General features: G+C 57.7%; 3 protein-coding genes across 17 annotated transcripts in view; all 3 read right to left on the reverse strand.

Annotated features, from left to right (window-relative positions):
• Positions 1-1,064: 1,064 nt before the first annotated feature.
• PIGO (phosphatidylinositol glycan anchor biosynthesis class O) lies at positions 1,065-15,436 on the reverse strand. 3 transcript variants are annotated; one of them, XM_086770870.1, is made up of 11 exons: positions 15,421-15,436; positions 14,787-15,280; positions 12,345-12,488; positions 11,107-11,230; positions 9,956-10,115; positions 9,316-9,489; positions 5,837-7,409; positions 5,119-5,322; positions 4,607-4,809; positions 3,734-3,804; positions 1,065-3,143 (listed from the first exon to the last, which is right to left on the reverse strand). In XM_086770870.1, exons 2-11 carry the CDS (start codon positions 15,277-15,279, stop codon positions 3,023-3,025), a joined length of 3,267 nt encoding a protein of 1,088 aa, XP_086626996.1. In that variant the 5' UTR covers position 15,280; positions 15,421-15,436; the 3' UTR covers positions 1,065-3,022. The 3 variants fall into 3 exon arrangements, with proteins under 3 accessions (XP_086626996.1, XP_086626998.1, XP_086626997.1); XM_086770872.1 differs by lacking the exons at positions 1,065-3,143; positions 3,734-3,804 and having other exon boundaries at positions 4,677-4,885; XM_086770871.1 differs by lacking the exons at positions 1,065-3,143; positions 3,734-3,804 and having other exon boundaries at positions 4,677-4,967.
• A 318-nt stretch (positions 15,437-15,754) lies between these two features.
• Positions 15,755-20,504, reverse strand: STOML2 (stomatin like 2). Its single transcript, XM_086770888.1, has 10 exons — positions 20,430-20,504; positions 19,402-19,554; positions 18,975-19,074; positions 18,262-18,320; positions 17,823-17,924; positions 17,400-17,534; positions 16,743-16,887; positions 16,501-16,580; positions 16,151-16,279; positions 15,755-16,038 (listed from the first exon to the last, which is right to left on the reverse strand). Exons 1-10 carry the CDS (start codon positions 20,478-20,480, stop codon positions 15,904-15,906), a joined length of 1,089 nt encoding a protein of 362 aa, XP_086627014.1. The 5' UTR covers positions 20,481-20,504; the 3' UTR covers positions 15,755-15,903.
• Positions 20,505-21,215: 711 nt separating this feature from the next.
• ATOSB (atos homolog B) overlaps positions 21,216-27,865 on the reverse strand; it is a 38,110-nt gene continuing 31,460 nt past the window's right edge. For 7 of the 13 annotated variants that reach the window (XM_086770873.1, XM_086770879.1, XM_086770874.1 and 4 more), the window contains 7 exons: positions 26,494-27,741; positions 24,876-24,934; positions 24,476-24,572; positions 23,786-23,980; positions 23,331-23,399; positions 22,644-22,849; positions 21,216-22,337 (listed from right to left, as the gene is read on the reverse strand). In XM_086770873.1, coding sequence (XP_086626999.1) covers positions 22,184-22,337; positions 22,644-22,849; positions 23,331-23,399; positions 23,786-23,980; positions 24,476-24,572; positions 24,876-24,934; positions 26,494-27,561 — 1,848 coding nt within the window. In that variant the 5' untranslated portion in view covers positions 27,562-27,741 and the 3' untranslated portion in view covers positions 21,216-22,183. Of the gene's footprint in view, positions 22,338-22,643; positions 22,877-23,017; positions 23,216-23,330; positions 23,400-23,785; positions 23,981-24,475; positions 24,573-24,875; positions 24,935-26,493; positions 27,742-27,865 lie in introns of those variants that run through there. The other 6 variants (XM_086770881.1, XM_086770884.1, XM_086770883.1 and 3 more) reach the window with 6 other exon arrangements.

Consider the following 27,865-nt stretch of genomic DNA (forward strand, 5'->3'; position numbering starts at 1 on the left):
AAATGAGACACAATTCCAATCCTGCCCCGTGCCAGGACTACGGGACACACCACCCTGCCGCTGGCCTGAGCCAGGGAAGCTTCCCAGCGGAGCCCTGCCCTGCCCAGAGAAGCAGGGCACTTGAAGAGCCCAAGCGCAGCAGCTTTGCGGAGCGCAGGATGAGACCGCTCTGCGTAGCACACTGAGGATGACATGTCCCTTGTCACGCTCAGCCAAGGGACAGAGGGACCAGCAACAAACCGCTTGGGAAAACTGCTCCAGGAGAGACGCAGTAGGCCCTGGTGACAACCTCAGCGGGGAGGATGTAGGGCAGAGCCTGCTTCCCAGCACGCCAGGTTTCCTAAAAAGCCTTGGTTTGGACCAGCAGGCACCTTTCTCCAGACACTCCTTGGGGTTTTAAATCAGCAAATACAGACATGTCTGCTCTAGTATCAGCAGCTTCTCCTGCTTCCAAGGTCACTAAGGCTTGGACTAACATAAACTCTATCATCCCCAGCACACTCAGGAGAATGGCAGCCAAATAATCAGCTTGAGGGCAGCTCAGGAAGGCTGTCAAAGTCCAAAAAAAGTCAATGAAAGAAAGCAAGAGCATCTCCAGCCCTTGGAAAACTCGTCTTCTTGAATCTGAATTCTTTGGTGTAGTCGCCAGTCTGCCTTGGCTGAGCAGCTAGCACTCCTTGGCATTTCTGCAGTGACAAGAATGTACTTGCAGCTTTGTTACCGCAAGTTTTGTTTGGTCTCCGGCGAGATAAGTGCGCGTGTTCTCACTGTGCTGCAGCTCTGCTGTCCCCTCTGCTCTGCCCTGGCCTCCTGGGGCCCTGAGCCGCCAGCCCCAGCAGGAAGGCTGAGAGCTGATAGGGAGGCATGAGGAGAGGATGCCCACGCTCCATCTGAGTGCTCTGACCACGAACAATGGGCATGGGAAGGCTCAGCAGCATAATGATGGCCTTTGAAAGAGGAACTATTCCCAGAAATGGAGGAGAACAAAGCCCAGGGGTCTTGGTGGCAACTGTGGGGATGTCAGAGGTCAGTACTACAGCATTAGCAACCATAAGGATCCAGGGAGTCACAGTACACAGCAAATAACCTGCTCTTCAAGGGTGGGACTGCTTAAGCCCATCTGTGGGCTGATGCGTTCCTGCCCTCTCCAGCATCCCTCCCCCTGCACGCTGCTACCCCTTGCTTTGCACCAGCACTGGTGCGCGTGCAACCAGGCGGTGAGGCAGCCCAGGCAGTCTCGCCGGTTACAAACCAGCCCCTGGTTATGTTGGGTGAAATTAAGCAGGACAGAGCCACAGCGCACGGGACATGCAAGGCTGAGGTGGGACAGCACAGCCAGGTCAGGAGGAGGCCAGGCAATGGAAACCTCACATTAGAACAGTTTAAGCCTCCCTGGAATTGCACCCTAACACCTGAGCAAGCATTTTGAAGGGGTGAAATACAAAACTAAACCTGCCCTCAAGAGCCATTTTCCACAGTGGCATACCAGCAAGAACTGAAATGATGAGAGGTGACGAGACACTTTCCCTGGGACTCCCCAGGGTGGAGAGGAAGAGCCTGGAGTTATGCTAGCAGTCTACAGTGAGGAAATCAAAACAAATGGAACTAGAACAAAAATCAAAGCAGGAATCCCAGGCAAGCAGTCCTCATCTCTTTCTGGAGGGGAAAGAGACAGAAGGTTTCACAGCACCAAGTAATGCCACACAGTGGTTCAGGGCAGTAAGGCATCCCAGCTCCCATCGAAACTTAGCTGGGATGTGGCCAGGCACCACGGTCACCGTCCTCTACCTCTGGTCATAAAGAAATAACAACATCTGCTGACTGCGAGCAGTCAAGGGTGGGTTTGGGGTAGCTCACTTGCAGCATGAAGTCCCACTCAGAACAGCAAGGTCAAGGTGAGATAAGCATCAGGCATGGGATCACAGCTGCAGTGCCTGGGGACCCTTCAAGGTGACATAACCCCCGGCACATACACAGACACCGGTGAGTTAAGCCATCTCTCAGAAGAGTCATCACCCACTCAGGGCTTCCAAGCAGCTGTTTCCAGGCACCAGACCTCACACTAAGGCCACTCCTGCAGTTGGAACAACTACTCCAGACTCCTCTTCCTCCTGACCAGACACAATATGGGGATGAGCCAATGCTCTGTCACTACATCCTGCTGCATCTCAACCGTTCACAATCAACAGGTGGCATCCAGCAACACATCCTCAGGAAGAGATTGGGAGCCCTGACTGCTACAGCCCAGCCAAAAGGGACATCGACAGGCTGAGTGGAGAGCTGCTTGGTCATGAACACAGTTCTCCCTGCTACCAGTCCGCAGCCAAGCTAAGCCTGCTTCAGGCTGGACAAGGCAGCCTAGCCTGCTCCCTGCTGCCCCTCACAGGGCTGAGGAAGACCAGGAAAATGGGAGTTAGTGTAGGGCTGGAGGGACCTCACTACAGAGCAACCAACTGACTTTACAGAGGAGCAGCTGCCACCAAAACCCCAGGAACCATCCGTATGCATGACCACGTGCACTTCAACTCCAGTGTGAAAGCTGATCACGCAAAGAGAAGTGGTGGCTGCAGGACCTTCCCTCTCCTCCTTACCCTCCTCAGCAGGCCTCTTCCAGTGAGTGACTGTCTCTGCATGGGCAAGGTGACACCTTGCTGGCCACTGAAGACGACCAGCTGCAAAGTGGGGACAGTTGTCAGGAAAGTAGCAGCAAGACCCCTGGTTGGTGTTTCTCCAGAGGAGCACTTCAGGACTCTTGCTTCTTGGGCTCCTGCAGCAGAGTCCTCCTGCTGCCAACAAACGCCCAGTGAGAGGTCTGACCTCCACTGCTGAGAAACACCACCGCAGTGAGTGGGGAACAGTTGGCTCCGGTCCTTTTGTGCAGCGCTGAGGCAGGGAGCTGGGGATAATCCCTGACCGCTGTCAGCAGGCACTCATTGCTGGTGGCTCATCTATCCCTCCCGGCTCCAGGGAGACAACCTCAGCCTCGGACGACGAGCAGGTCAGGTTCCCCACATCTTCGATGCTACCTGAGCTGAAGCTGGCTGAACCAGGTGCTGACGGCACAGTCCACACGCATCACCAGGGAGATCCCCAGCAGAAGACAGATGCTGCTCACCACGAAGCCCAGTGACTCAAAGAGGAACCTGCAGGCACAACAGATGCAGTAAGGATATCACAGCCAGCGTGCCTGCAAGGACAGGCTGCTGCCCTCACTCCCACCAGACTGACTTTCCTGACAGTGACAGCACCCCAAATCCTAAAACCCAGATTACATTCACTCCTCAGCAGCTGCTGCCTGCAACCTGGAAGCCAAGCACACCTCTGGTTTAGAGGCCATTCAGGACAACATGCAGGTGGGATTCTGAACCCCTCAGAGGCCAAGGCCACCCCATACTCCTACTAGCCCAAAGGTTTGCTATTTCACCATTTCTGGGTTTACCATTTCTGGTCTGGTGTCCCTACCTTTGTCCCTCTGCCCTGAATATTCTTAGCTTCCAGATGGGCTCCATGTGTCCTTGGAAATCAAGATAAGGAGAAATTTCTACGCTCTAGCTCAAGTCCAGCTTCTGAACTTGAAGCAGGAATTAGTTATGGACAGTCCTACAACCTCTGCTAAGTAACAAGTCAGAAGATTGATCATAGGGTCTCTTCCAACCTTCCTGTCTACAAATATTAGTCAAGATGTCAGGGATATGAGCCCTAACGCAGTGTAAGAGCAACTCATGGCACTTACTTGGGGGCAAAGACTTTCCAGACCATGAGGTGCCTCCTGAGGATCATAGCTGCACAAACACAGGCCAGAAGCTGTGGGGGAGATGAACAAAAACAAGTTACAAGTGACTGGAGAGACCTCCTGGGCGCTAGGTTCACATCTGAAGGTGGTACTAACTGCACACACCTGAGAGGCTGATACAGTGCACTCCAGAAATAAGCATCCCAAAGAGAATTCCCTTCCATTGTGTCCTCCAGTCAGGAAACACAAACAGCTTGGGGTACGTGTATGTCCTCCAAGGAAAGGACCAGACTGGGACAGCGCAAGGGCGGGCTCACACTGTGGCTAACCTGACCTAATATTTCACTGACAGGAGTGTTCTCACTCTCCTGCTGCAGGGCCTGCCCCCTCCCTTGCACTGCCTCCCGTCTGACCACACAGGAGAATGATTTGAAGGGATAAACCCCAGAAAGCTGTTTGCTTCTTTCACAGTATTAAATTTCTGGTGTTTAGCTCCCTATATCACCACAGCACACGATCAGATGAAAACCAGAGCTGGTGCAAAACAGATAGGCATAGTCAGGAAGAGGGGGAGCAGGACTACAACCTTGCAGTTTCTGAACAGACATTGTCGCTCTGGGCAGATGGGTATGAAAAGCAGCCCAATCCATACTGTGACTTCCATGCTGGAGCCCTTCCCAAAGCACAGAGAAAATGGCATAACTGAGGAGAGGACCTGTGCAGCTGCTCTTACACCTGCAACCAGACATATCACCTCTGGGCCTGTCTGTGCCCTGCCCGCCCCTTCCTCTCACCAGAGTGTCCCATGGTTCTCACAGAACCCATTTTCCTCTTGGACAGCCTTCTCCACAGTCATCCTGCCTCTGTCCATACCTGTGTCCCAAGGACAAAAAGGTACTTCAGCCCCAGCTGCAGCAGAGCAGTGGAGAACTTCTCGGGGCACTCTCGCAGCCTCATCTCCATCATGTGCTCCTCCACCTCCTGCAGCTCCTCCCGGGGCTCCTTCTTGGGCTTCCTCTTCTGCAGGCTGGGCATCTCACACACAAAGGGCCAAAGCAGGAGCAGAGGGCAGCCGACTACCTCAAGGACAAAGGCACATGAAGTTACTGGAGCCCAGGAGGTGAGGAGTAGTCTAGGCTCTGTCATCATGCCCTGGATGTGCAGGAAGCATATACTCCAGCTCCAGTTTGCTGGTCAGGCACAACTGCATGGAGGCTGCAGGCCACGGGCAGCTCTGTGGCCCCAGAAGGGGACAGCGAAGATGCTGCTGTTCAGCTGGTGCCGGAGCCTTCATCGCCTCATGCTCAGCCTGCAGGCCTCCGGACAAGGCAAAGCAGTGAGCCATGTCTGCTCAGGCTCAACAGCCCAGGAAGAAATTGATTTACCTGCAAAGAGGATATGGGAGGCAAAGGTGTTGGCGCCCACCAGGACAGCAGGCAGGAGGTTCGTGCTGTGGTCAAGGTGGAAGCCTACAAAGGCTGCATTCCAGTGGATGGCTGGGAAGATGGGCTGGTGGCCTGTGGAATAGAAGAACTGGGAAGCTGCAAGGAGCCAAGAGATGACTGCATACCAGGAAACTGAAAAAGTCTCTAAGAGAAAAAAAAAAGACAGAGGAAAAAAAGAGAGAGAGATCAGCATCGAGAAACAAAACAGATTGACAGTCAAAAAAAAACCTATTGACTTTTCTTCCAGGTTCCCTTTCCACACTCTCTCTTTTGAGAGACAGAAACTGGTCAGGGTCCCACCAGAGATATAGTGAGGGGACAGGCATTCTCTCTGCTGCCTGCCCTGCTTACTGGACTGTCAGCAGCAGTGGGGCTTGTTGGCTGCTTGCACCCCGGGGGGAAGGAATGGGTGTAGAACATCCTTCCCTCACACAAGGCACTTCTCCTCCTCCCACATGGCATCCCTGCTGCAAGTATCCCTCTTCTACTAGAGAATTTAAGCAGCTCTAAAAAAGCTAGGAGACTCCCCTGAGGACTGGTGCACCGCCATTCCCAAAGAGCAGAGACTGGGCCCTGCCTCTCCCACTGGAAATAAGTCAAGGTTGCTGCAGATAAGGCCCAGGTCACCCAGAGGATGCTCTACTGAGCCCTGACTCACCAGCATCTCCAGCAAGGCCTCTGGCACGCGAGTGGATGTGCAGCAGCACAAAGGCCTCCAGGAAGAGGAGCAGGAAGGCGAGACTCAGCCGCTCGCTGTGCAGAAGCATCAAGACGAAGCTCAGCAGGGTGAGCGTTATGATCAGGGCTGCCGAGTACACACTGCCCAGCCCGTACGCTGCGACGGTGGCCTTGCAGCTGCCTCGCTCCAGGCGGCTCTTCTGAGACTCCTGCATCCTCTTGTAGATCTGAGGGATGACGTGGAGGAAGTCAACTTCAGAGCGGGGAACACCCAGGTAGGGAGTGACGATGGATCCTGCCGACTCCCGTGTGTCCTTTGCAAACACCGTCATGGGATTACACAGCAGAAGCAGCAGCCCCACGGATGCGAGTCCGTAGACAGCCCACGGAAAGGCAACAACTGCCACCTGCACCAGCTCCTGCAGCTTGCCAAGAGAGTCGTCAGCGCTGGAGGCAACGGCCCAGTAGCAGGCAATGCAGAGGACCACCAGTGGGAAACCCCAGCGCACAAAGAGCACGAGAGGGTCCGAGCTGTTCAGATTGCCGTAGTGTCGCAGCCAGCTCCTCACTGCATAGACCAGCCCGGCCAGCAAGGCCACGCACAGGAGGTAGAAGAGGTTCTTGGCCCTTGTGTTTCTCAGGTTTGCAAGGGGGGAGAGGAAAAGGGAGGGCTGGCACTGAGGGATTTCTTCACGGCACTGGTGGAAGAAACTGGAGAGGCGCACACAGACCAGGAGCATGGCCACGAGGCACAGCAGGTACCAGATCTCTTTCCGGTAAGAAGAAAAGCCAAGGAGCTGCTGCTTGGGGCCTTCTGGCATAGTTAGGCGACCGTCCCAGTGGAGCTTCCCTACCAGCAACATCACCAGTGAGGCCAGCAGGAAAGGGGCCACCCAGGCCTCGGCCACCACAAAGCTATCGGAGAACATAGCTCCGCAGCGGAAGAGGAGAATGCCCATGGGGAAGGCCAGCCCCAGCCATGCTCGCAGCCTCTGCCTAAGGCCAATGCTGGCCAAGGGTGGCTGACTGCCCACTAAACGGGCTCGCCTGGGATGCCAGCCCCACCAGTGCCAGAAAAATCCCAGCTGAGAAGCTGCAGCTGCCGATGACAACACCAGGAGGAGATCCAGCCCCTCTTGGGTGAACACACAGGCCAGGACAAGCAGAACAGCCACCAGCAGGCCCCAAAGCAGTGGGTACAGGAGGCAGCTGCGATAGAAAGAGTCTGATGTTGCAGCCAGCTCTGAGGCCATGTAGCAGAGCAAGCAGGAAGTGGCGATGAGGGTGCAGCCCCCCACCATACGCAGGGGATGGAAGCGGGCCCAGGACCGGGTGCACACAGCCCGTGCCTCCCGCAGGTAGAGCTGGAAGCGACCGATGAGGCTTCCCAGCCTGGACTGCAGCTCCGGAGGCACCAGCGTCGCTCCCTGCACTTGGGCCAAGAGCTGAGTGTGCTCCTCCACGGCACCGGAGAAGAGCTCCTGCAGGCGCTGGATCTGCTCTGCTGGAAGGTCCTGAGCCACCAGCGAGTAGGAATGCAGGAAGCGGTCCACCTAGGGGAGACGGGACACAGGGTCAGACAGCGGCACTGGGACCACTGGCAATGGGATTCAGTGCCATCTTCCTCACTCAGCCCCTTCAGAATGGAAACAGCCCCAACTTGCCAGCCCCTGACAGGACAGACCCAGACCCAGACCCAGCTGCACCACCCAGGGCTGGTCACCTGAATGCAGAAGGAGACCACAAGAAACACAATCCTTCTGCCAAAGTGACATGCCTCTCAATTGACATACCCATCCTGACAGCCACACCGATACCTCTCAGTCCTTCACCCGCAAGTGCACCTCTGGTACCATTGTGCATCACTAAGGGCTTTTATACAGAGACTTTGGCAACACTAGGCAGATGTCCTCAGAAGTTCGAGTCATTACTAGCTATTCATCTGCACTTGATGTTGACTTTTACATTGTTTATCTGAGGACAGACATCAAATTAAAGAGCTTACAGTGCTTGAAATCAAACCCTCTTCCTCAATACAGGCACATAAACACACTGTAACACAGGCTACGGAGAGCTCATTCTGCTTCCTGCTTTAAGAGGACAGGAACAGAAGCAGCTATGATCCCAAAGTCATTTAAAAAAAAGTCTTACAAGGGCATTACCATGGCAGAGCACCCATACAAACACCCAGCTGCTCAGGAACACAAATCTGCTCGAGCCCTGAAACACACCCATACCTTCACATGCCTTCCAGTTGCCTCAGAGCCCAGGCAGAATGAGCCCACCCCTGCCCAGGAACGGCAAACGTATGCACCAGCTCTCCCAGGCGTGCGCAATCTCCCTGCTGTGCCAAAGCTTCTTCAAAACCAACGGGATCAAGCCAGAAACCTCTTCAGACAAATGAGTGCAAATATTTAAACAGGCAGGACTGGGTAACACTAACCCTAATATATGATGATCAATACCCTCAGTGACTACTAGACAGTAACGTCCACTGTCATCTTTAAACGACAAAGCACCCTGCTGCTCTATAAATACACAGCGTAGAGGCTGAACACTTCTGCCTTCCCATCAGCAACCGTATCCTCTCCAGCTCCTCACCGACTTGCACGAGTGGTGTCCAAGTGGCACACCGAGGAGCTGGCTGGGGGCTGGAGGAGTTATTCTCGTGCTCCTGGCAATCCAGAAGTCCCTCAAAGGCAGGCTGGCACTTAATTATTTGAGACACATCCCTTGCAATGCGTGTGGCAAATCTGGTTCTGTAGCATGCCCAGAGCCACAACAGACGGCCTTCACATCCTCCAGAGGCTCTGGCTTGCCCTGGCATATGGCCTGCTCTGTTGCCTCAGCTTCTTCTGCACCTGGTACAGTCACTCTCATTCAAATTTTGTCACTCAGCTCTTGGAGTTCTGTATTCCGTTGCGCTTGGTGTAAACTGTTCCTTCTCTATCCCACTTTACCGTCACCTGTTAAGTGGTGTTTCTTTTATTTAGTCCATCATTATTGTTTTCCTTCTGTCACTGATCTAAAATAGCTTTTTAGCTAACACTGTTTCTCCTTGAAAACTGAAGCAGCATCAAAACATCCATTTGCACTCTTGAATCTCTACTAACAAACCAGGGAATGTTTGCCCCTGGTTATCTTCCGCCTTGAGGAACCAACCTCTGACCATCTGGGCCTAACCCCATCCTGGAGTGAATGCCACCTTCACAGCCAGTATTTTCCACACCACAGCACTCACCACCAAGCACTAAACTGGTACCTCTCATTTCTCTTTTGAGAAAATTGTGCCGCTTTTTACTGGAGCAAACACTGCAAGGAGGTAATTCTTCAAAATAAGCTCCCCACAGAGATAACACCATGTCACTGCCCCATCTCCATCAAACAGAAGAGGTATGTGTTTAAAAAGCCATTCTTTCTCCTCTCTAGTTCAAGGGGAAGGGCTACCACAGGCCATACCTGCTTGGCGTTGATGTGATAGACCGAGAGCTGCTGCAAGGCTGCAGACACAGCGTCGCCGTCCCCAGAGAACAGCTCAGCCATCACCTCCCCGATGTTACTGTAAGGGATGGGCACACCCAGCAGCAGGGCCACAGTGGGCACCAGGTTCACCTGGGGAATGGCCTCAGGCTCCTGGAGAGACAGGGGAGCAATTGGAAATTCGGAAAGAAAACAGCAACGCAGCTTTTCATTCATCCTCGAGGATGGTGGGGAAGACATCCCTGTTCAGAGGGGACTCTAGAGAAGCCAAGAGTGGGAAAACACAGGGGAAGGCAGAGGAACAGCTCAGCTCTCCCTGAGCACTCCGTGGAAGGGAGGATGCCTGCTGGGAGCTGCAGGTCCTTGGGTCTGGCCCTGCCCCTGGCCCCACTCAGACACTCCTCACAGCTGGAGGGGCTCCAACACAGGTCCCAAACACTTCAGTTACCTGCAACCTGTGTCAGCCTTTCCATTCTTCTCCTGGGAGAGGTGACAGACTCCCCGCCCCTCTCCATCTAAATAACTCTGATCAAACCATTACTCTCTGTAACCCCAGGATGCAGTTTTCACCCCAGATGCCACCTCAGGCAGTGACAGCTAAAGATCGGCTGCTTCTCACCTCAGGAGGGCCCGTGCCGAACAGGGGTGTTTTGCTGTACACAAACAGTGCTGCATTCACTTCCTTCTCGCTGTCACCGCCATGGTCTCCAGTCTCTGTCATGCCATGGTCCCCAGCCACCAGAAGAAGGGTGTCATTCCCCAGGTGATCCACCAAGGACCTGTCACCAGGATAAGGAAGGTCAACCTCGGGCAGGTAGCCCAAGACAGAGAGGTGAAGCTGCACAGCCCACTAAGCCTTCTCATACTACAGAGGTGAAGCCCACAAAAGGATCTGAGCAAAAGTGCTGACACAGAGCTGTAACAGCTGAGCCAGGGACCAGGGTGATGGATGTTTCAAAACTGAACTGAAAATTCAGGGCCTTGAGACAGAGTGGACTGATCTCGCCTAGGTCCTCTGCGCATGGGGGCTGGTTCCTCAGTGCCTTCAGGGAACTCAAAAAACACAATTCAGAAGGAATGTTCCCAAACAAATTTCAGGCTGCTCCTATTTAGGACTGGTATACTGCATCATGTTGTGTGAGCAATCTCCTACTTTTAAAGAAAAAAGAGAGGATTTGTCCCTCAAGGATGCAGCAAGTATGACACAATATACACCACACTCTCAGACACAGCAGGGCAAGTTACCCACTCCTTCCAGCAGCAAATATTAAAGCAGCCCTAAGAGTAAAAGGCTGCAGCATTTTGGGATGAGGCACGGCTGCGTGATCAGGATTTCTGGATCCTACTCTACCCTCTGACGGAAAAGTCCAACTGATGGGTCTGTGCAGTAAATGCAGCATTCCCTAGCCAGGGTCCTTGAAGTGCTTCTCAAACATCAGGCAAACTTCAGTGTGACAATCTCCATTTTAAAGATAGAGCAAGTGAGGTTCAGCTGTACTCCAGCTGCACAGTTTGGCTGAGAACCAAAGCTCCAAGACCTAAAGTCAACCTTACCTCTGAAACCAAACTTCTCATGAACATGTGTCTACGCAACTGAGACTGCCCCATAGCTGAGGCTTCAGCTGCTGCTGGCCAGAGCCATTCTCCGTGTTAACAGGCACAGTAAGCATCCCCTCTTGTCCTCTGCATCTATAAATTCCCTGTGAACACCCCTCTAGTCTGGCTGAAGGAAGAGCCCAGCTGGCAACCCCCCACCGTCACACCAATCACCTGAGCATCTCGTTCATCTGGGTGAGCTTCTTAGCCATTTCGGGATGGTCAGGTCCATGTTTGTGCCCACAGTGGTCCACGCCGAGGAAGTGAGCAATCAGCAAGTCCCATTCACCACTGTCCACTGCAGAACAAGAGCAGCCTTATCACACACTAGCCTGGGATTCAGGCACGGGCTCTGTGCCTGAATCCACCTGCCAGAGCTTTCTTCCCCTCCTGCCATCGTCACTCCCAGCTCTCAAGCAGAGAGGTTTTAACAGAAGCACACTCTTGGTCTGCAGGTGCCTGGCTGCAATGCTGCAGAGAGCTCAAAGCCCTGCAAGTGCCCCAGTATCCATGTTTTTTTTCACCACCCCTTGGGAAGAGAATGGCCTAATGTCACCCAATACACTCTGAAATACCTTTAACTCAAACTGCCATAAACTGAGCTAAGCCAAGGGGATGCTCAGGAAAAGGAGAACCCAGTCCTCTCCTGGAGATACTTCAGGTCAGACTCATCAATGTGCCCCTCGGCACGCCACCCAGGCCATGAGCCCAGCACACCAGCGCTGTCCCTAGCAAGAACGTTACCCTGACCTCTCCCCTCTCCTTCAGAGTCTCGACACAGGAAAGCCAACATGTTTGGAGTTAAATGATGAACAGCAGCTCTGCCACAAGGCACAAGGACTTGCCCATGAAAGACCACTGCAACCTTGATTTACTTAGATTCATACATAGATAAAGCAAAGAGCATTCCCCTCAGTCCCAGGACCTCAGGGAGGAGTTTGAAATCACCTAAAATTCGCAAATCCACCTCACACTTCACCTTCTGCCCAAGGCTGGGAGCCACTGATACTCTGCTGAGAGCAGTGCTGTGCCCCGGCCTCCTGGCTGCACTGCTGGCCATTTCCTAGAGGACTGTGTGCCTGCCCTGGCAGCTACGTGTCAAAGTTAAGCTGCTCCTCCTGCTCCATCCTGGCAGTGTATCTCTAGGACAGATGTAGAAGTCTAACCTCGTCTCATCAAGCTGCACTCTCTCCCACATGGAAGAAAGGTATTCACAGAAACAGCTTAGGGGCCCCAAAAGCTGGCTTATCTCTGGAAATCCAGTTTCGGCACTGTAATCCCTGGGCAGCAGTGTGTGACTGCCCACTGCCACTCCGTAAGAGAAAAAAACTCTTCAGTCCCACCCCAAACTTGCAGTAGGACCACTGTGTAATGTAAAGGGTTACCCAGACCCTGGGAAAAAAGCTGCTTACCAGTTGGATAGAGGTGCTGTAGGATCCCATTGTCCACAGTGTGAAGATCCTTCACGTTAAAAGAAGGGAAGAAATACGAGCGGAAAAACTTTTTCGGGAAGAGTCCATCCCAAGTGTCATCACCCATGAAGACCACTCTCCTTCCTGAGGCAGCAAGAAAGGAATTAATGAGAGCAGGGAGCCCACCCAAGTCATGCTGTGACCCACACGAGTGCAAAGAGCTGGGCAGATCCCGGTCAGGGTCTGGAGCACTGGCTCCTCTCCAACCCACACTCAAAAGCGACCTAAAATTAAAATGCCCATCTGGCTGTAAATGAGTTTGAATACAACGAGTGACCAGCCCTGTTTCTGAGCCTACAAGCGCCCCCTACACCAAATCTACCTGCACAACCTCACAACTGATCGTTACCCTCTGACACACCACCCCAGCAGAAAGACCCATGGGTTGAACAGGCCAGGAAGCCGGCAGGACCCCAGCCCCACTCTGCAGCGCTTTGGAAGGTGCAGCGCAGAACAAACCCTCGCCCGAGGCCTGCGACCCCACTGTAAAACACAAAGCAGCGGATGGCTGCTGACAGGGGTTGAGTAGAAGCCACGAGTCCTGGGCTCCGGCTTTAAACACAAAACCCTGTCGGGTTTTCATACACAGGAAAGAGAAGGCAAAGGCATAACGCTTCCCACTGCCCTCGCTCTGCTTGCCCTGCCTGCTGCCAGCCAGCCCTCCGTGTTTCCACAGAGCCTCTCCAGCCTGGGAGCCGGGACCGATCCCTCCAAGGCTGCTGCCCTGGTGCAGGGTCTACCAGTCTTTTTCGCCTCAGGTGATTTAATGTTTGCCCACCTTCCTCGCACACAGCGGGAGGGACAACCCAGTCAGGTTGCCTCCTCCCAGGCACTGGTAATTGCACCACTCTGAGCCCCAGAAGGAAATCTCTACGGCTAACTCAGGCTGCGTCCTGTCCTCTTCACTCTACTCCCTCGTCCCACCCTAACAAGCCCTTCACAGCTGCACTAAGCACAACCCAGCAGCACCAACGTACACAGAAAATGTGATGAGGTTGCTGCCTAACAGCTGCAGGCAGCTGGCCAGGCATGCCTGACTGACAGTCCCAACGCACACCTGGCACCAGCTCCTCCTTCGTTGTGCGTCTCACCTGAATGCAAACACAACATGACCGACTGCCCTTGGTTTCGTATGGCCGTTACTGGTGGTGACCTTGCGACAGCCACCACCAGTACACCTGCTTTCTCGTCATCAGTGACAAGTGGGAGTTGGGGAGTTGGTATTGGGACAGAACCTGTTCAACATCTTTGTCGGCGACATGGACAGTGGGATAGAGTGCACCCTCAGCAAGTCTGCCGATGACACGAAGCTGACTGGTGCCATCGACACGCTGGAAGGGAGGGATGCCATCCAAAGAGACCTTGACAGGCTGGAGAGGTGGGCCCGTGCCAACCTCATGAAGTTCAACCAGGCCAAGTGCAAGGTCCTGCACCCGGGTCATGGCAATCCCAGGCACAAATACAGGCTGGGAGGAGAATGGATTGAGAGCAGCCCTGAGGAGAAGGACTTGGGAGTGCTGGTGGATGAAAAGCTGGACATGAGCCGGCAATGGGCGCTTGCAGCCCAGAAAGCCAACCACATCCTGGGCTGTGTCAAAAGGAGTGTGGCCAGCAGGTCGAGGGAGGTGATTCTGCCCCTCTACTCTGCCCTGGTGAGACCTCACCTGGAGTACTGTGTCCAGCTCTGGAGCCCCCAACACAAGAAGGACATAGACCAGTTGGAGACGGTCCAGAGGAGGGCCACAAAGAAGATCAGAGGGCTGGAGCACCTCTGCTGCGAGGACAGGCTGAGAGAGTTGGGGCTGTTCAGCCTGGAGAAGAGGAGGCTCCGGGGAGATCTAATAGCGGTCTTCCAGTACCTCAAGGGGGCCTACAGGAAAGCTGAGGAAGGACTTTTGAGAAGGGCATGTAGTGATAGGTCAAGGGGTAATGGCTTCAAACTGAAAAAGGGTAGATTTAGATTAGATATAACAAAGAAATTCTTCACTTTGAGGGTGGTGAGACACCGGCACAGGTTGCCCAGAGAAGTTGTGGATGCCCCATCTCTGGAAGTGTTCAAGGCCAGGCTGAACAGGGCCTTTGAGCAACCTGGTCTAGTGGAAGCTGTCCCTGCCCAGGGCATGGGGGCTGGAATGAGATGATCTTAAAGGTCGCTTCAACCCAAACCATTCTACGATCTTTGAAGATGATGAAACCATGGTCCCTGCTACTTCTTGCCTGCACGACAGCTCTGCCTGAGACAACTGTCGTCTGAGTAGGGCAAAAGAATTAGCTGACAGGGCAGAGGTGCTGTAAGCAGTTCCCCTTCCAGGGAGAGCAGAATAAAGGTCCCCTGCTTTGCGCACACTCTGTCCCAGCGGGACACTGCCCTCGCCCACCTACCGTTCTGCACCAGCTGTGCCAGCAGGTTGTCCTCCTGGATCGCATAGGTGGCAAAGTTGCTGCCCACGTCGATGAAAGTGGGCAGCGAGCCGGTGGTGAGGCCCTTGATCCGCTGCATGGTGGCGGTGGGGGGGTCGGCTCGGAAGCGGTAGAGGCGGGCATGGCGGGGCTGGGAGGTTGCCAGGTGGTGCAGAAAACTCAGCTTGTTCTCGTAGGGCAGCGGGCTGGCCTTGGCTGGGTTGAAGCGGGCAAACTCGAAGCGGAGGGCATCGATGACGACAAGCACGGCCTTGGAAAAGCGCTGGGGTGCCCAGCAGGAGCCCGGCGGGAGGCTCTGCCCCTCCCAGGGCGGCGGCACGAGTGGGTCCGAGCAGGAACTGCTGCTGGCCAGCTCAATGCGGGTGAGCAGGAAGCCGCTCATGAACAGCCCGATACCGGCGAAGAAGAGAAAGCAGACCCAGGCCAGGAAGAGCAGCACCGGCCACCGCCGCATCCTGCGGGGAAGGACGCGCAGGCTCAGCCCCGCCGCGGCTCCGCCGGGGCCGCGTCCCACCCCTCCTCACACCCCCGCGTCCGCCGGGACCCCCCCTCCCGCCATCCCCACCCCGGTCTCCTGCCCCCCCCCCGGCCCTACCTGCGCCCGCCGCGGCCCGGCGCCGCCCGCCCCCGCCCCTCCCGCCGCCACCCCGGAAGCGCCGCGCGTGGCCTCGGCCGCCCAAGAGCGGCGGCGCGGGAAGCGGGCGGGAGGCGGTAGCGCCCCCTGGCGGCCGGGAGGCCCCGGGCTCTCCCGCCGTAAGTCTCGGAGACCTCCCCCCCCCCGCTCCCCCCAGCACCCCCAGCTCGACAGGGACACTCATTTAATTAACTAATTCGTTAATTCAATGAACTAGTTCCCCTCCCTGCAGCGCACTACAAGGAGCACGCTGTAGAGACCCCTCCGCTGTGCACTGCCAGGACAGCGAGGGGAGGATGATGACGGTATCATTTATTACATGATTTCAGTCCGAATACAAAATAAGGACCCCGGGGAAGATGAGCAGCGTCTGACCGGGGAGGGCAGCAGGACAGGACTGCCCGCAGCCCAGCAGGCCCCGGGAGAGGGATCCTTCTGGCCCCACTAGCTGGAGCTGGCCTTTTCTGCCTTAAGCACCTCGGCGGCAGGAGGCTGGGGGTCCTCGTGGGCTGGGGGCACCTCCTCCTCCTCCGTCTTCACAGCTTGCGGCTTTGTCAGCGTGGTGTAGATGCCCAGGGCCTGGAGGGAACGAGAGAGCCAGGAGTGAGGAGAGGAGAAGGCCACGTCTCGCCGGGCTGCCATCCTTTGCCTCCCCCGGGGCGAGAGCCAGGGTCCCTCCGGCCACACTGACCTGCGCGACCATGTTGGTGACGTCGCCGGCGTTGGCGGGCAGCAGGAGGGTGTTGGAGTCTTTGGCAAGCTTGGAGAAGGCGCTCACGTACTGCTCCGCCACGGAGAGAGAGGCGGCGGCGCTGCCGTGCTGGGGAGAGAGGGGCGAGGCTCAGCAGCGAGTCAGGTACCACCAAAAGCTCATCCGTGCCCCGGTTCCACAGCCCGCCCCGGCTGGCAGCGGCCGCCAAGATGGCAAAACTCCTTGCTCGCTGCTACCGAAAGCACCGCGGAGCGTCCAAGAGAAGGCCTGGCCGTGGTTTCACCTCCCCCAGCGCCAGCACCAAAGCTGTGGCTGCCCCAGGGACTCACCTGCTGTGCCAGAGCAGCTGCCAGGAGCTGAATTGCCTCCGCCTTGGCCCTGGCCTTGACCAGCATGGCGTTGGCTTCTCCTGCAACCAACCGCAGCAGAACGCGCGTCAGAACCGCAATAAAGCGCTTCCAAGGACCCAGTCCAGACAGCCCATGCTGAGGAAGCCTGGCCCGCAGACAGCGAGCATCGCCCCTCGGTCCAGAGGGTTACAGATCCCCCAGGTCCTAGCCCACGGCACTACCGGCAGCTTTGTTGATCTGTTCGGCCTTCTCCGCTTCCGACGCCAGGATCTGGGCCTGCTTCTGACCCTCCGCCACATTGATAGCCGACTCTCGCGTCCCCTCCGACTCCAGCACCGTTGCCCGCTTCCGCCGCTCTGCCTCCACCTGCAAACACAGACCGGAGTCCAGCCCGCCGCAGCCACGCCACGAAATCCCGTCCGTGGGGCAAGCGCAGCGAGGGCGCGCTCCGACGTCCCGCTTCGGCAAGCGTGGCTTAGCAGAGGATGAGAACGCAGCTACGAAATACGGCGTGATCCCTGGTGAGGGCTGGCTCTGCTCCTCACACCGTGCAGCCTCCTGCAGCCCGGTCCGTACCAAACCGGACAGCCGCTTCCCCCTCCTCCCTGTCCAGCCCGGAGATCTGGTGCCCGGCTTTTCCTAAGAGGAGAGACCCTCAGCTCTGGGATTTGCTTCCTGCAGAGCCTTAAAGGGAGCTAGCAGGGCTTGTGTGTACCAGGTAGAGGCCACCGCTGCCAAAACAAGGACGGGAATTATTTATCCTACAGCCGTACGCTTGCAGACAAAGTGCCAACGCGCTTCCCTCCCAGCAGCAGGGCCCGGTGCTGCCGGCTCTGGACAGAGAACAACCGTGCGGCAGCCTTCCCAGAGAGCCAAACCTGCATCTGCATGGATTCCTTCACGCGCGGGGGCACGTGGATGTCCTTGATCTCGTAGCGCAGGCACCGGATGCCCCAGCAGTCTGAAGCCTGGTTGATGGCATCCACAATGCTGGCGTTGAGGGACTCCCTCTCCTGGGGGGTGCAAAGGAAATGGCAGAGAAGAGGCGCTTAGCGCAAGACAGGGGTCAGGAAGGAAACAGACACCCCTCCTCACGGGCCAAGGTCAGCAAGAAAAAAAAAAAAAAACAAACCCAAAACAAGACCCATCTTTAAAGGTTCGCTAATAGGTCAGCTAAAACAGAAGCCAGTAGCCCTCTAAGCAGAGCGCGTTGGGCTGTGAAGCGTCTCAGCCTGGCCGCACAGACTGTCCCGGGGTTTCCAGAGACGCTGGCAGCTCTGTGATCCACCTCCCCAGCTCACCCGGAAGACTCTGTCGAGGGAGAGTTTGCCCAGTTCGGACCTCATGGTGGTCTGGGCCAGCTGGGTCACTGCATACTCAGGATCTTCCACCCCGTAGCTGGCCTGGAGAGCAGAAGCGAAAAACAGAGTCGATGCCAAGAGGATCCCCAAACAAGGCAAGGTGGGCAAACAGAGATGAGAAGAGTCCAGAGAAGCAGAGTCCAGAGCCTCGGGAGGGATCGGGGCGCTCAGCCCACCCGCCTCGCAGGGCGCAGCAAGCCGGGCGGGGGCTGAAGCGCACGTCGTGGGGAGAAGGGAGCCAGCAGAGCCAGGCGAGCGGTGCCCGAGCGGCTGCCAAGGCGGCCAGCTGAGCAGCACGGCACATGCAGGCCGTGCTGGGTGCAGCCACGGAGGCTCGGTGTCTGACTCGGGCCGAGGGTCGGCGCAGCAGGGACGGTACCTTGTAGGGGTCCATGACCCGCAGGTAGAGCACACCATCAATCTGCAGGGTGACGTTATCTGTCGGGAGAGAACAACACGTCCTGCTCACTGAAGAAGCAATACCAAAATACACACCCCCCTCTTCCCCGACAGAACTAGCAGAGCTGGGCAGGGCTGTCCCTCTCCTTCACGGTGTCAACAGTGGGATTGGCTGAAATGGATCTCTTTCTCTAAAAAGCTTTATAAAAAGGACCTTGACGCTCCCCAGAAAACACCGCATTTTGATGTTTTAATTCAGAAGTCTCAAGTCTCCAGATCAAAACATTTCATACTGGAGGTACCTTCATAAAAAAAAAAAAAGATTCAAGGAGACAAAAAACCCTACAAAACACAAATCTTAATAGTAAAATGGTAACAGAGCTGTCCATTAACTTGTTCTGAAATAATTTCTACAGAAACAGAGGAGATTTTTTATGGTTCAACACAGGAAAACACCTGAAAAACGGGTTCCTGCCCAGGTCTGTTCAACCCAGCAAGAAGGGGAAGGCACAGCCCCCAGAGGGCAGACAGGACCCTCCTGGGGTTCTCCCTCTCACAGCAGCAGGAACATGGCGAAGCCCTGGTCCCCAGGGACAGGGCTGAGTGCAGGAGCCTGGGACATTCCCACTCCTCCCCGTGCTCAGCCCGGACGCAGGGGAAGGAAAGGGGCAGGACGCAGGAGCCGTTCCTTACCTAAGGTGACAGCTGACTGCTCTGGGACGTTGATGACGATTTCTTTGAGACTCTGCACGTAACGAATCCGATCCAGCAGAGGGATGAGGAAGTTCAAACCCTGGGAAAAGGGCAAGATTAGAGATGAACAACCAGAAGGCTCTCTGGTTACCCCCCAGAGAGCTCAGCCAGGCTACAGGGAGCTGTGCAAATAAAGCCCAAGTACGCTACGTGCTGCAGATGCTGCAGGCAGACCAAACGTACTTTACACGAAGGGGATTTAGGTTACTCAGTGCTTTTAACACCTTATCAAGACAAACAGGCAGCCAAAAGGATTGCAATCTGGAAGAACAAGCACACTACCCCCCGAATCCTCACATAAAGCCTGTGCCTTGCTACAGCTTTAGGAACGTGCTGAATTCAGATAGGGAGAAAAATGCCTCCTTACAGGATCGAGGATTCTGTGGAACTTGCCCATCCTCTCCACCACCCATGCCTCCTGCTGCGGCACAAAGAGCACCCCAATATTCACAGGCAGGCCAGAGTTCAAGCGGTGCGGTGCCAGGGCCAGCCATGCTGGACGCTTCAGCTGCTGGGAGCGCTGGAGAAAGGAAAAGGAACAGGACGGAGACCGGCTATTGGCACCTCAGAGCCCAGCACTATCCCTGCTCTCCCATCTGGGATCACTGCTTGCGGCCCTGATACACCAGGGCAGGAAACAGCTCTGACATCCTGAACAAACCCATACCAGGAGGGGACGTGGGCTGTCCCCTTGGGGATGACACCTCAGCCCCACGGCCAGCACGAGCCCTCCCTGCAGGTGTAGGGGGGCTCATCCCTGTGCTGGAACTTTCTCCACATCTCCTTTTCCCTCGTATCCCCACTGGGGAGGAGAAACAAAGCCTCCCTGACGCCATAAGGGAAGGAAAGGTGGTGGTGCAGGGTCTCTTCCGCCCCACTCAGACCCCTGTAATCTGGCCAGAGGCCAGACCCCCTCCTCCCAGCCCTCTCTGTCACCTCAGCCCAGGCCACTCCCCTTCAGCAGCCTCTTGGCTGCCAAGGCCCAGCGACCTGATCCCCCTGGGCACTCACTCACCCTCCTCCCCACAGCCCCTCACTCCCACAGCCACCTCCCGTGCCCGGCTCTCCCGAGCCTCCTCACTAGCCCCCCTCCCGCCCCCCACCTCTCAGGCCTCCACAGCCCCCCACAGCCCCCCACATCCGCTGCTCCTGCAATCCTTTCCCCCCACAGCCCAACTCTCCCCAAACCCAGCTCCCCGAGTTCACCTCACCGCTCCCCACACCCAGTCCCCCAACACCACCCCACCCCATACTCACTTGCCCGCAGGCCCCCTCTGCCCCACTCCCCCCGCCCAGCTCCCCCCAGCACTGCCCCAGCCCAGCACCCTCAGCCCCGCTCCCCGCCCCCCCGGATCCCTCCGGCCTCCTCAGCACCCCCGGCCCTCCCCGCCCCACCTGCAGCAGGCCTAGGCCGGGCCCGGCCCGGAGCCCCGCCCGCGCCAGCATCGCTCCGCCGCCCGCCCCGCTCCCCGCCGCCTCCGCTGCCCCGGAAGGCCTCCCGGAGAGCCCCGCCCCTTCCGGGCGCACCCGTCCGGTCGGCCCGTCCCGCCGCGGCGGCCGCCGCCCTCGGTTCCGCTCTCCCCTGGGAGTGACGACGGGGTAGGCGCCGGGCTGTGTCTCCAAACAGGCGTTTATTAAATTAGAAACAAACACGGAAAGTACCGGTACAGCCTCCCCGGATCCCCAGTGTGATGGGGGGCGACCCCAGGAGCCGGTGCCGTTGGGGGGAAGCACCCTCGTCCGCGGGGTGGGGCCCAGCCCAGGGAGGCCGCAGCCCCACCGGGACGGGGTGGGATGGCGGGGTCCTGTGTCCCCCCCCCCGGTAAGGGCCGGGGCTCCCCGCACCGAGAGCCCAGCACAGACCCCTGGGCACGGGGGTGGTACGCTCAGGCATAACTTTTTCCCTGATCCCCTTGCCTGTCTCACCCGCCCGGGGCTCGGCCCGCAGCTCCCGGGGCTGCAGCAGGGCCGGGCACGGCTCTGAGTCCCCCCAAACGCCGTCCTGAGGGTCCGGCCCAACTCCCGTTTGATGGCCCCTGCCGCCCGCCTGCTTTTTGGGGACTAAGCCACTGCTCCCGGTCACGCTGCGGGGCAGGCCACTGCCCAAAGCCGGCTCCTAGATGGGATTTACCCCAGGTATGCAGATGGCACAAGACTGATTTCCCCCCCCCCCCCCCCCCCCTCCAATTTTCAGTTTCTCTCAGAGCCACAGCACACGTGGGGTCCAGAGGCTCCTGCCAGGAGGGTGCCCCCATGCTCCTGCAGTGAGCCCCAGGTCCCCAGCCGTGTGACAGCCATGTCTCTTAGATCCAGGAGCCATGGCAATGGCCACTTTCCCACCGGCCACAGACTTCTAGGGCAAGCCAGACCCCAAAAAGGGTGGGAGGGGAAGTCTAGGCTGCCCCAAGCTGCCTGGAGTGGGGCCGGCCCCATAGAGCTGGCGCCCAGCAAGCCTCAGCCTTTCCCAGGGCTTCTGGTTAGTTAGGTTGGTGGTTGGATTTGATGATCTGGAGGTCTTTTCCAACATTAAAGATTCTACGATTCTAACACAGCCCCAGCCTGGTGCTGCACCCTGGCTGAGAGGCAGGTCACCCTCCCTTCCGCAGCCACAGGTGTCCCTATCCCCAGTCACTCCTGCAGTCCACGCAGCCCTGCCCCAACCCGGGCAGCCCCGTGCTCCCAGGGCCTCATCCAGCAGTGAAAGAGTGCAGGGAAGAACAGCACAGCAGCTCCGATCCTTTGCACAAGCCTCCTCTGTGCTCCCAGCAACAATAAATACTAATAAATACAAACTCTTACGCACTTTCTGCTCTCAACCCTGAGACTGGTGCGGACAGCCTCACTCGGAGCCCCCCACCCAACTGTTCTCTCCCCCTTGTCCAGCTCCAGCCAGGTCTCCAAGCTGGGAGCACCGTCGGCAGGAGGCTTGGGCATGTCCCTGGAGCACCAGGGCTGCTCCCCAGCCCCTGCCCCTCCTGGTGAAGTCCCCTCCATGATCCCAGCCCTGCCTCAGGGCATGGTGCTCGTGAAGGCAGGGGTGTGCAGGGAGGGTGGTACTTCAAGGTGGTGCTTGCTTGCTGGTCCTTTACTCATCTATCCCCAAAATGCTGGGCTGGAGGCTCCTCGGTGGCCCTGGGGGATGGAGTAGGTCAGGCCCGGGGTGAGTAGCAGGGGTTCCTCGGCATCTCCGTGAAGGATTTCAGTTCGTAGGGGATCCCCGAATCCACCTCAATTGACTTGCGGGAAAAAAGCAGCCGGATGTCGTTGTGAAGGTAGATCTTCCCCGACTTGGAGCTGTGAAACCTGAGCGGAGACAAAAGGAAGGCCTCAGGCTCCCAGGCAAGGGCAGGACAGCCTCCCCTACCTTACCCCCTGGCCAAGGTGGCCATGCTCTGGTTGCCTTCAGAGGGACAGAGACTGCTGCCCTTGGGCAGGATGGCAGCTCCAACTCCCCCAAAAGAGCGGTCAGTCCCTGCTCCTCCCCAGGGTGACAGGGTCAGGCTGCCGTCCTCCCGCTCTGGCCTGAAGGTTTGGGGAGACAGGGACACATGGGAGAGGAGCCCAGGGGTGACCTTGGGGCAGGTGTCCATCCCTCCCAGCATGCCTTACCTTAGGTGCATCAGGTAGCAGAGGACTCTGCGAGGTGGGTCAGAGCCCAGTGGGTTGCTGGGGCCCACGGTGGCCCCTTCCTCCTCTCCCACGGGCACCAGGAAGATGCGATGGCGTAGGAAAGTCATGTGGTTAGCTGGCATGTCCTGGAAGTCGTACGTCACCAAGAACATCTTCACCACAGTCTTGTTGGGGTTAAATAAGGTCTGGGGGCAGAGGGGTAGGGGGTGAGACTGAGAAGGGCACAAGAATGAATCTGTAGGGCAGGGGTGGGGGACCTGAGGTCAGCACCAGCAGGCCCAAGGGTCCAGAAAGCTCCATGCCAGCTCCAGAGGGCTTAGCCTGAGGCCCACAGATCAGTCCTTTCCACCCACCTCCACTCCTCTGCTCCCATCCCCACTGCGCGTGCACACTCTCCGGCTGAGACTCCGTCCCTCCCCACCAACCTCTTCCTTCCCTGCATCTCCCATCACCTTGTCTCCCTGCCAGCACCCCGGGGACCCCGTGCTCCCCTCCACTGTGCTGTCTTGGTGGCTGCGTGTCCCCTCTGCACAAGGTTTCTAGCTGCTGCCCTGCCAAACAATGTAATGGAGCATATCTGCACCAGAGGGCAACCACAGTGGGGGGCAACCAGAGTCCACCCAGCGCCCTCCCCATGGTGCTGCCAGAGGCCGGGGGACAACTCACCACTTGGATGGTTCCGGCTTTGGGGACACTGTAACCCTTCTTTCCCAAGGCCTCCAAGTCAATCACTCCCTGGGACAAAAGGAAGAGCATGTGAGAGCGGGAGAAAGCCCACAGAGAACCCACCTGCGACCTGGCACAAAGCCGAGAAACCCCCGCGCCAGGAATGCCTGGCACGAGGCGGTACGAGGACGCCCAGCTCAGTCCCTTTCCAGACCCAGGGACGAGTGACAAGCAACGCTGAGGTGACAGTGAAGCAACAGCCATGAGACGGCTGGGCTCCAGCCTGCCCGTTCATACACCTGCGAGGGTTCCTGCTTCTTTCCCTCTGCTTTTTGGGTTAAATACTGCTCCCGGCACAGCTAGCGGTCTCCTCGGGTAGGTGGTTGCTCAAGCCGAGCTCTCCGAAGAGAGGCAGCCCGCAGGATGAGCGGTGCATGGGTACAGCCCCCACTCACCTCCCCCACGGTCCCAGCCCTCCCTCGGCCGCGTACCAGGAAAGGCGAGGGCGCGCTGTGTTCAGAGATGTCGAAGTAGGTGACGTCAACAGGCAGGGTGGCGTGCTGGGGACAGTAGGAGCCGCTGGCACCAATCTCTGCTGTGAACCCCTCAATCCTCCCTGATGGTGCAAAGCGCCCCTTCAGAATGGACTCCTGAGAGAGGAGGGAAGTGTTAGGGATCTCCAAACACCAGTCCTGCCCCTCGCCTCAAAGCTGCAGGTGAGATCATCCCCATCTCCATTGCAACCACAGGTCTGCTTCCCCCTGTGTGTCTCCTGGCTTTCCAGAGACCACCCCATGAGGGTCCCCGGCTGCTCATTCTGAGACGGACCCATCCCGAATTGGTGGGCTAAAACCAGCCATCTAACACAGAGAAGTGAGAGCGCCTAGGCTCAGCCCCAGAGCAGCCATCTCAGCAGGGTCCAGGGTCCTGGGGCATCACCCAAGGATCTGCTGGCTGAGCCATCCTACTGGCAGATGGTGGCTGGGTGACACGGCCACTGCATGCCAGGCCCTTGGGGACAATCAGCTCAGCTCAGCCCCACAGTGGGGATCCCGTCAGGTTCAGCCTCTCAGCCCAGGTTCACCCGTTGTCAGCCCAGCCTGGAGCCCCCAGGACCCACTTCCCTGGCAGGCGGGTGCCGTTACCTCAAAGTTTCCCAGCAGAGCATGGCTGACAGTGGTGGTGGCCCAGGACGCTGCAGAGGACCTGGTTCCTCTCCGGAGGCTGCTCCGGAGATGTCGCCTTTGAGAGAGAAGAGCAGACTGGTATCTGCATCAGACTGCAGAGCCTGCGCAGCCCTGGGTTGCCCTCTCCATGTCCCCCTGTCCCTTTCTTTGCTGGAGGCTGAACCCACTTTCAACCCCCAGGGGCAGAAGAAACCCCCCAGTGCCCCACAGCCTCAGGCCTTGTGGAGGAGAGACGCAGGGGAAAGGGCAGGGAAGAGGATTAGACCCAACCCGAACCTCCCACGGGGCTGCGGGGCGCCAGGGTGGCCAGGCACTCTGAGGTCCCATGTCCACCCCAAGGGGCTCCTGGGACACTCACGATTTGAGGCGCAGCCCACTCTTCAGCCTCCTCCCGACCGCAGTGCAATCCGCAGAGCTCTAGAGGGGACATGAAATTGAGAACCATGTTAGGACTGCGCACCCCTGGGAGGTGCCATCGTCCCTTGCCCTGCCCCAAAAAGGTCCCAGCAGGTCGGATAGGCTCCCATCCACGGGGAGCCGTCAACAAGGACAACCAGCAGAGCAGCATGAGGACTGGGGTGTCCAGTGGGGACGTGGGGCTGCCCAAACCCCAACGTGGCTCTGCTGGGGATGAGGGTGTTGGTACCCAAACCGAGGGTGCAGCACACGACTCCCACCTTGCAAAGCAGGTCTCAGGTCCAGCCCCAGTGACAAGAAACCCCCAGACAGAGCGATGCACCAACACCCCCTTGCACCTCACAGGGAATGGTAACACATACGATGAAGCTCCCCGACCAGCCTGTGAAAAGTCCCGTCTCCTGGTGATTCATGTAAAGTCCTCCTCGGCAGTGCTGCTGGGCAGAGGGGCGTTCTGCCCACCCCTGCCCACAGCTGTAGGGTGGGAGGTGAGAGCCAGGGTCACACTGCAGCCTCCCTTTAAAGATGTCCCCTTTTCAGGGGTTTTCCCTTCTGGAAGCCACACAAAGGGCAGCAAAACACAAAGGGATGATGGAGCTGGCTGGCATGACCGGGCGGGAAAACCCAGGGAAGCTGCTGGAGGGCTTCGCTCTGTAAGGGCAGTGCTGGGGGCAGCTGGGCTGGGGGACAGTCACCAAAAAGGGCACACGGGCAGGGATGGAGCTGTGCCCCATTGACGGTGTGTCCCAGCACCAAGCAGCAAGAAGCCAGGGTGGCTCTGCCGTCGGTCCCTGCAGGTGCCTGCACCATGGGATGCTCCAGGCAAAGAGAGGAGCACACCAGCTCTGTCATGGGCCTACTGCAGCCTCAACCAGCAGGACACGGTGAAGGCAGGGAGCTGGTCAGGAGGGACAGGTAAGCAGGGAGGAATCACAGGCAGCTCCTGAGCTGCCAGAGTAGTTGCAAACCTCTGTAGTCTGGCCCATTTCTGAGAGCTTGTGGCATCCTGTGGACATGCCATGGGCATCCCAGAATGGCAGAAAAGCCAGTGACATCTCTGCACGCAGCACTGGGGCTCCCGCTCCCTGGCCAGAGCATGTTCAGTCTCAGTCGCTGCCACCAAAGCCTTGTCCTGATGGGTATCATGGCCAGGGACATGAGTCATCCCCCACATCTCTGCTTTCCTCCTGGTCAGGCAAGGAGAAGGCAGCCACTCTTCCCAAGCCTGCCAGTAAGTCTGGCTTAACGTGAAGCTGTCAGACACTGACTGTGGCCCTACGCCATGTGTGCGCCTCTCACTGTCACAGGAGGTCCTGTCCTGTCCGAGCAAGGCTCTCCAGGCTAAAGAGCTGGTTGCAAGCAGAGCATCCAGTGACTAAAGTTGTCAAGAGCTGCTGACAACCCACAGACTGTGTGTCCCAGGGCTGGCTGTCAGCTGCTGTGGCACTGGGACACGACAGGGCGCTGTGCCAGGACGGATCCCATTGCCCACAAGAACAGCCCTGAGCTCTGGGTGCCCCCAGGCCATTCCCTGCTCTCCCGCCACGAGTTACGCTCACCTTGGCTGTGGGAAGCAGGTGATTCCAGAATGGAGCCCCCTTGGCATCAGTGCTGCGGCAGGCTGTGGGCACTGGGTGGCACGGCAGGACCCTCTTCTTCCTTGCTGGCGGGGTCAGGCTCTCGTCCTCAGAGCAGGAGTCACCCACAACCTCGCCAGCGGGCAGCAGCTTCCTTTTGGCTGGGCAGCTGCTGCTGCTGAGCTGGCTGCTCCCACAGGGAGTCTTCTCCAGGGAGCTCAGGTTGCTGGGCTCAGGGCTGAGTGCTGTCTGCGGAGCTGGGGGTTCCTTGCACCCATTGGCCACCACTGGCCATTCCTCTTCTCCACTAGCCCTGCTGCTGTCAGCTGGGCTGCTCCCTGGCTTCTGTCTCTTCCCACCAGAGTCCAGCTGGGCTGTTTGTGCAATATTGTGCAAATCAAGGTGAAGTAAGTTGTGGCTACTTGCCTGCTCCCCATTCTCCACGCAGTCTGTGGGCTGATCCCCCGGTGAGACAGGGCAACCGTCTCTCATGTGCAAAGTACTGCAAGCAATGTGCTGGGACCAGGAGGAGGAGGAGACATCCTGCGACTTGTCCTCTCTGCTGGCCTTGGGGCTGCCCTCACACCGGTGCTCCACCACCCGCAGCCCGCTGTGGGAGAAGTGCTGGGCAGAGCCACACAGGGATAGCTCCTCCACCAGCAGACCATCCTCAAAGGTATCATCATCGTCCAGGGAAGCCTGCCCAGGGCCCCCGTCACACTTGCCATCCACTCCCCCACCACCCCAGTGAGTTCGTTTAGGATCTCGCCCCCACTCTGGAGTTCGCTGCTCAGGGTAACCCCTCTTGACAGCCGGCCGGCTGCCTGCCTGCTGCTCTGTGCTCTCAGAAGAGCTGGAGAGATGGGAGAAGATGGAGACCTGGTAAACCTTCTGGCGCTTGATCTCTGTCTCGTTGTAGCCCATAAGGATGCCACGGTGGGTGTAGCGCTGCGAGGAAGGCTCCAAAGGTGCCTCTCCACTGGGCCGGGACAGACTGGGGTCTGTGCTGTGCTCCGGGGGCAGGGACGTCTCCGCGTGGATGTGCCGCATGGAGCCTCACTTTCCTGGACTCCGAGCGGAGCCGGAGTCAGAACAGCCCATGCAGCAGCAGAAGAGGGACCGTAAAGTGCCACAGGTCAGGGTGCGAGGGCAGGGGGTGGGAGCTGGACCCCTCTTCGCTCAGGACGTCCAGGTGAGCCCTCTGCTATGGGGTGCACTGCAGCACAGCATCTGAAAAGAGAGAGCAGGAGGATGGGGATCAGCCCGGCATCCCTGTCCTCGTCCGGGCTTCCAGCCGCAAGCGACCTGCCGGGACGCAGGCAGCTCCCTGTACAGCCCTGCTCGGACCTCCCTC

Source organism: Chlamydotis macqueenii, chromosome Z (genome assembly GCF_036417535.1).
Source record: "Chlamydotis macqueenii isolate bChlMac1 chromosome Z, bChlMac1.mat, whole genome shotgun sequence".
Taxonomy (NCBI): Eukaryota; Metazoa; Chordata; class Aves; order Otidiformes; family Otididae; genus Chlamydotis; species Chlamydotis macqueenii.

Coding starts and splice junctions, on each gene's coding strand:
- PIGO (XM_086770870.1), bottom strand. CDS start 15,279: ATGCGGCGGTGGCCGGTGCTGCTCTTCCTGGCCTGGGTCTGCTTTCTC. Junction 9,490..9,955: donor TCGGCACGGGCCCTCCTGAG/GTGAGAAGCAGC, acceptor CTGTCTCTCCAG/GAGCCTGAGGCCATTCCCCA. Junction 4,810..5,118: donor CTCCCATATCCTCTTTGCAG/GTAAATCAATTT, acceptor TCCTTGAGGTAG/TCGGCTGCCCTCTGCTCCTG.
- STOML2 (XM_086770888.1), bottom strand. CDS start 20,480: ATGCTGGCGCGGGCGGGGCTCCGGGCCGGGCCCGGCCTAGGCCTGCTG. Junction 17,925..18,261: donor GGGTCATGGACCCCTACAAG/GTACCGTCCCTG, acceptor TCTGCTCTCCAG/GCCAGCTACGGGGTGGAAGA. Junction 16,280..16,500: donor CAGCTGCTCTGGCACAGCAG/GTGAGTCCCTGG, acceptor CTCTCTCCCCAG/CACGGCAGCGCCGCCGCCTC.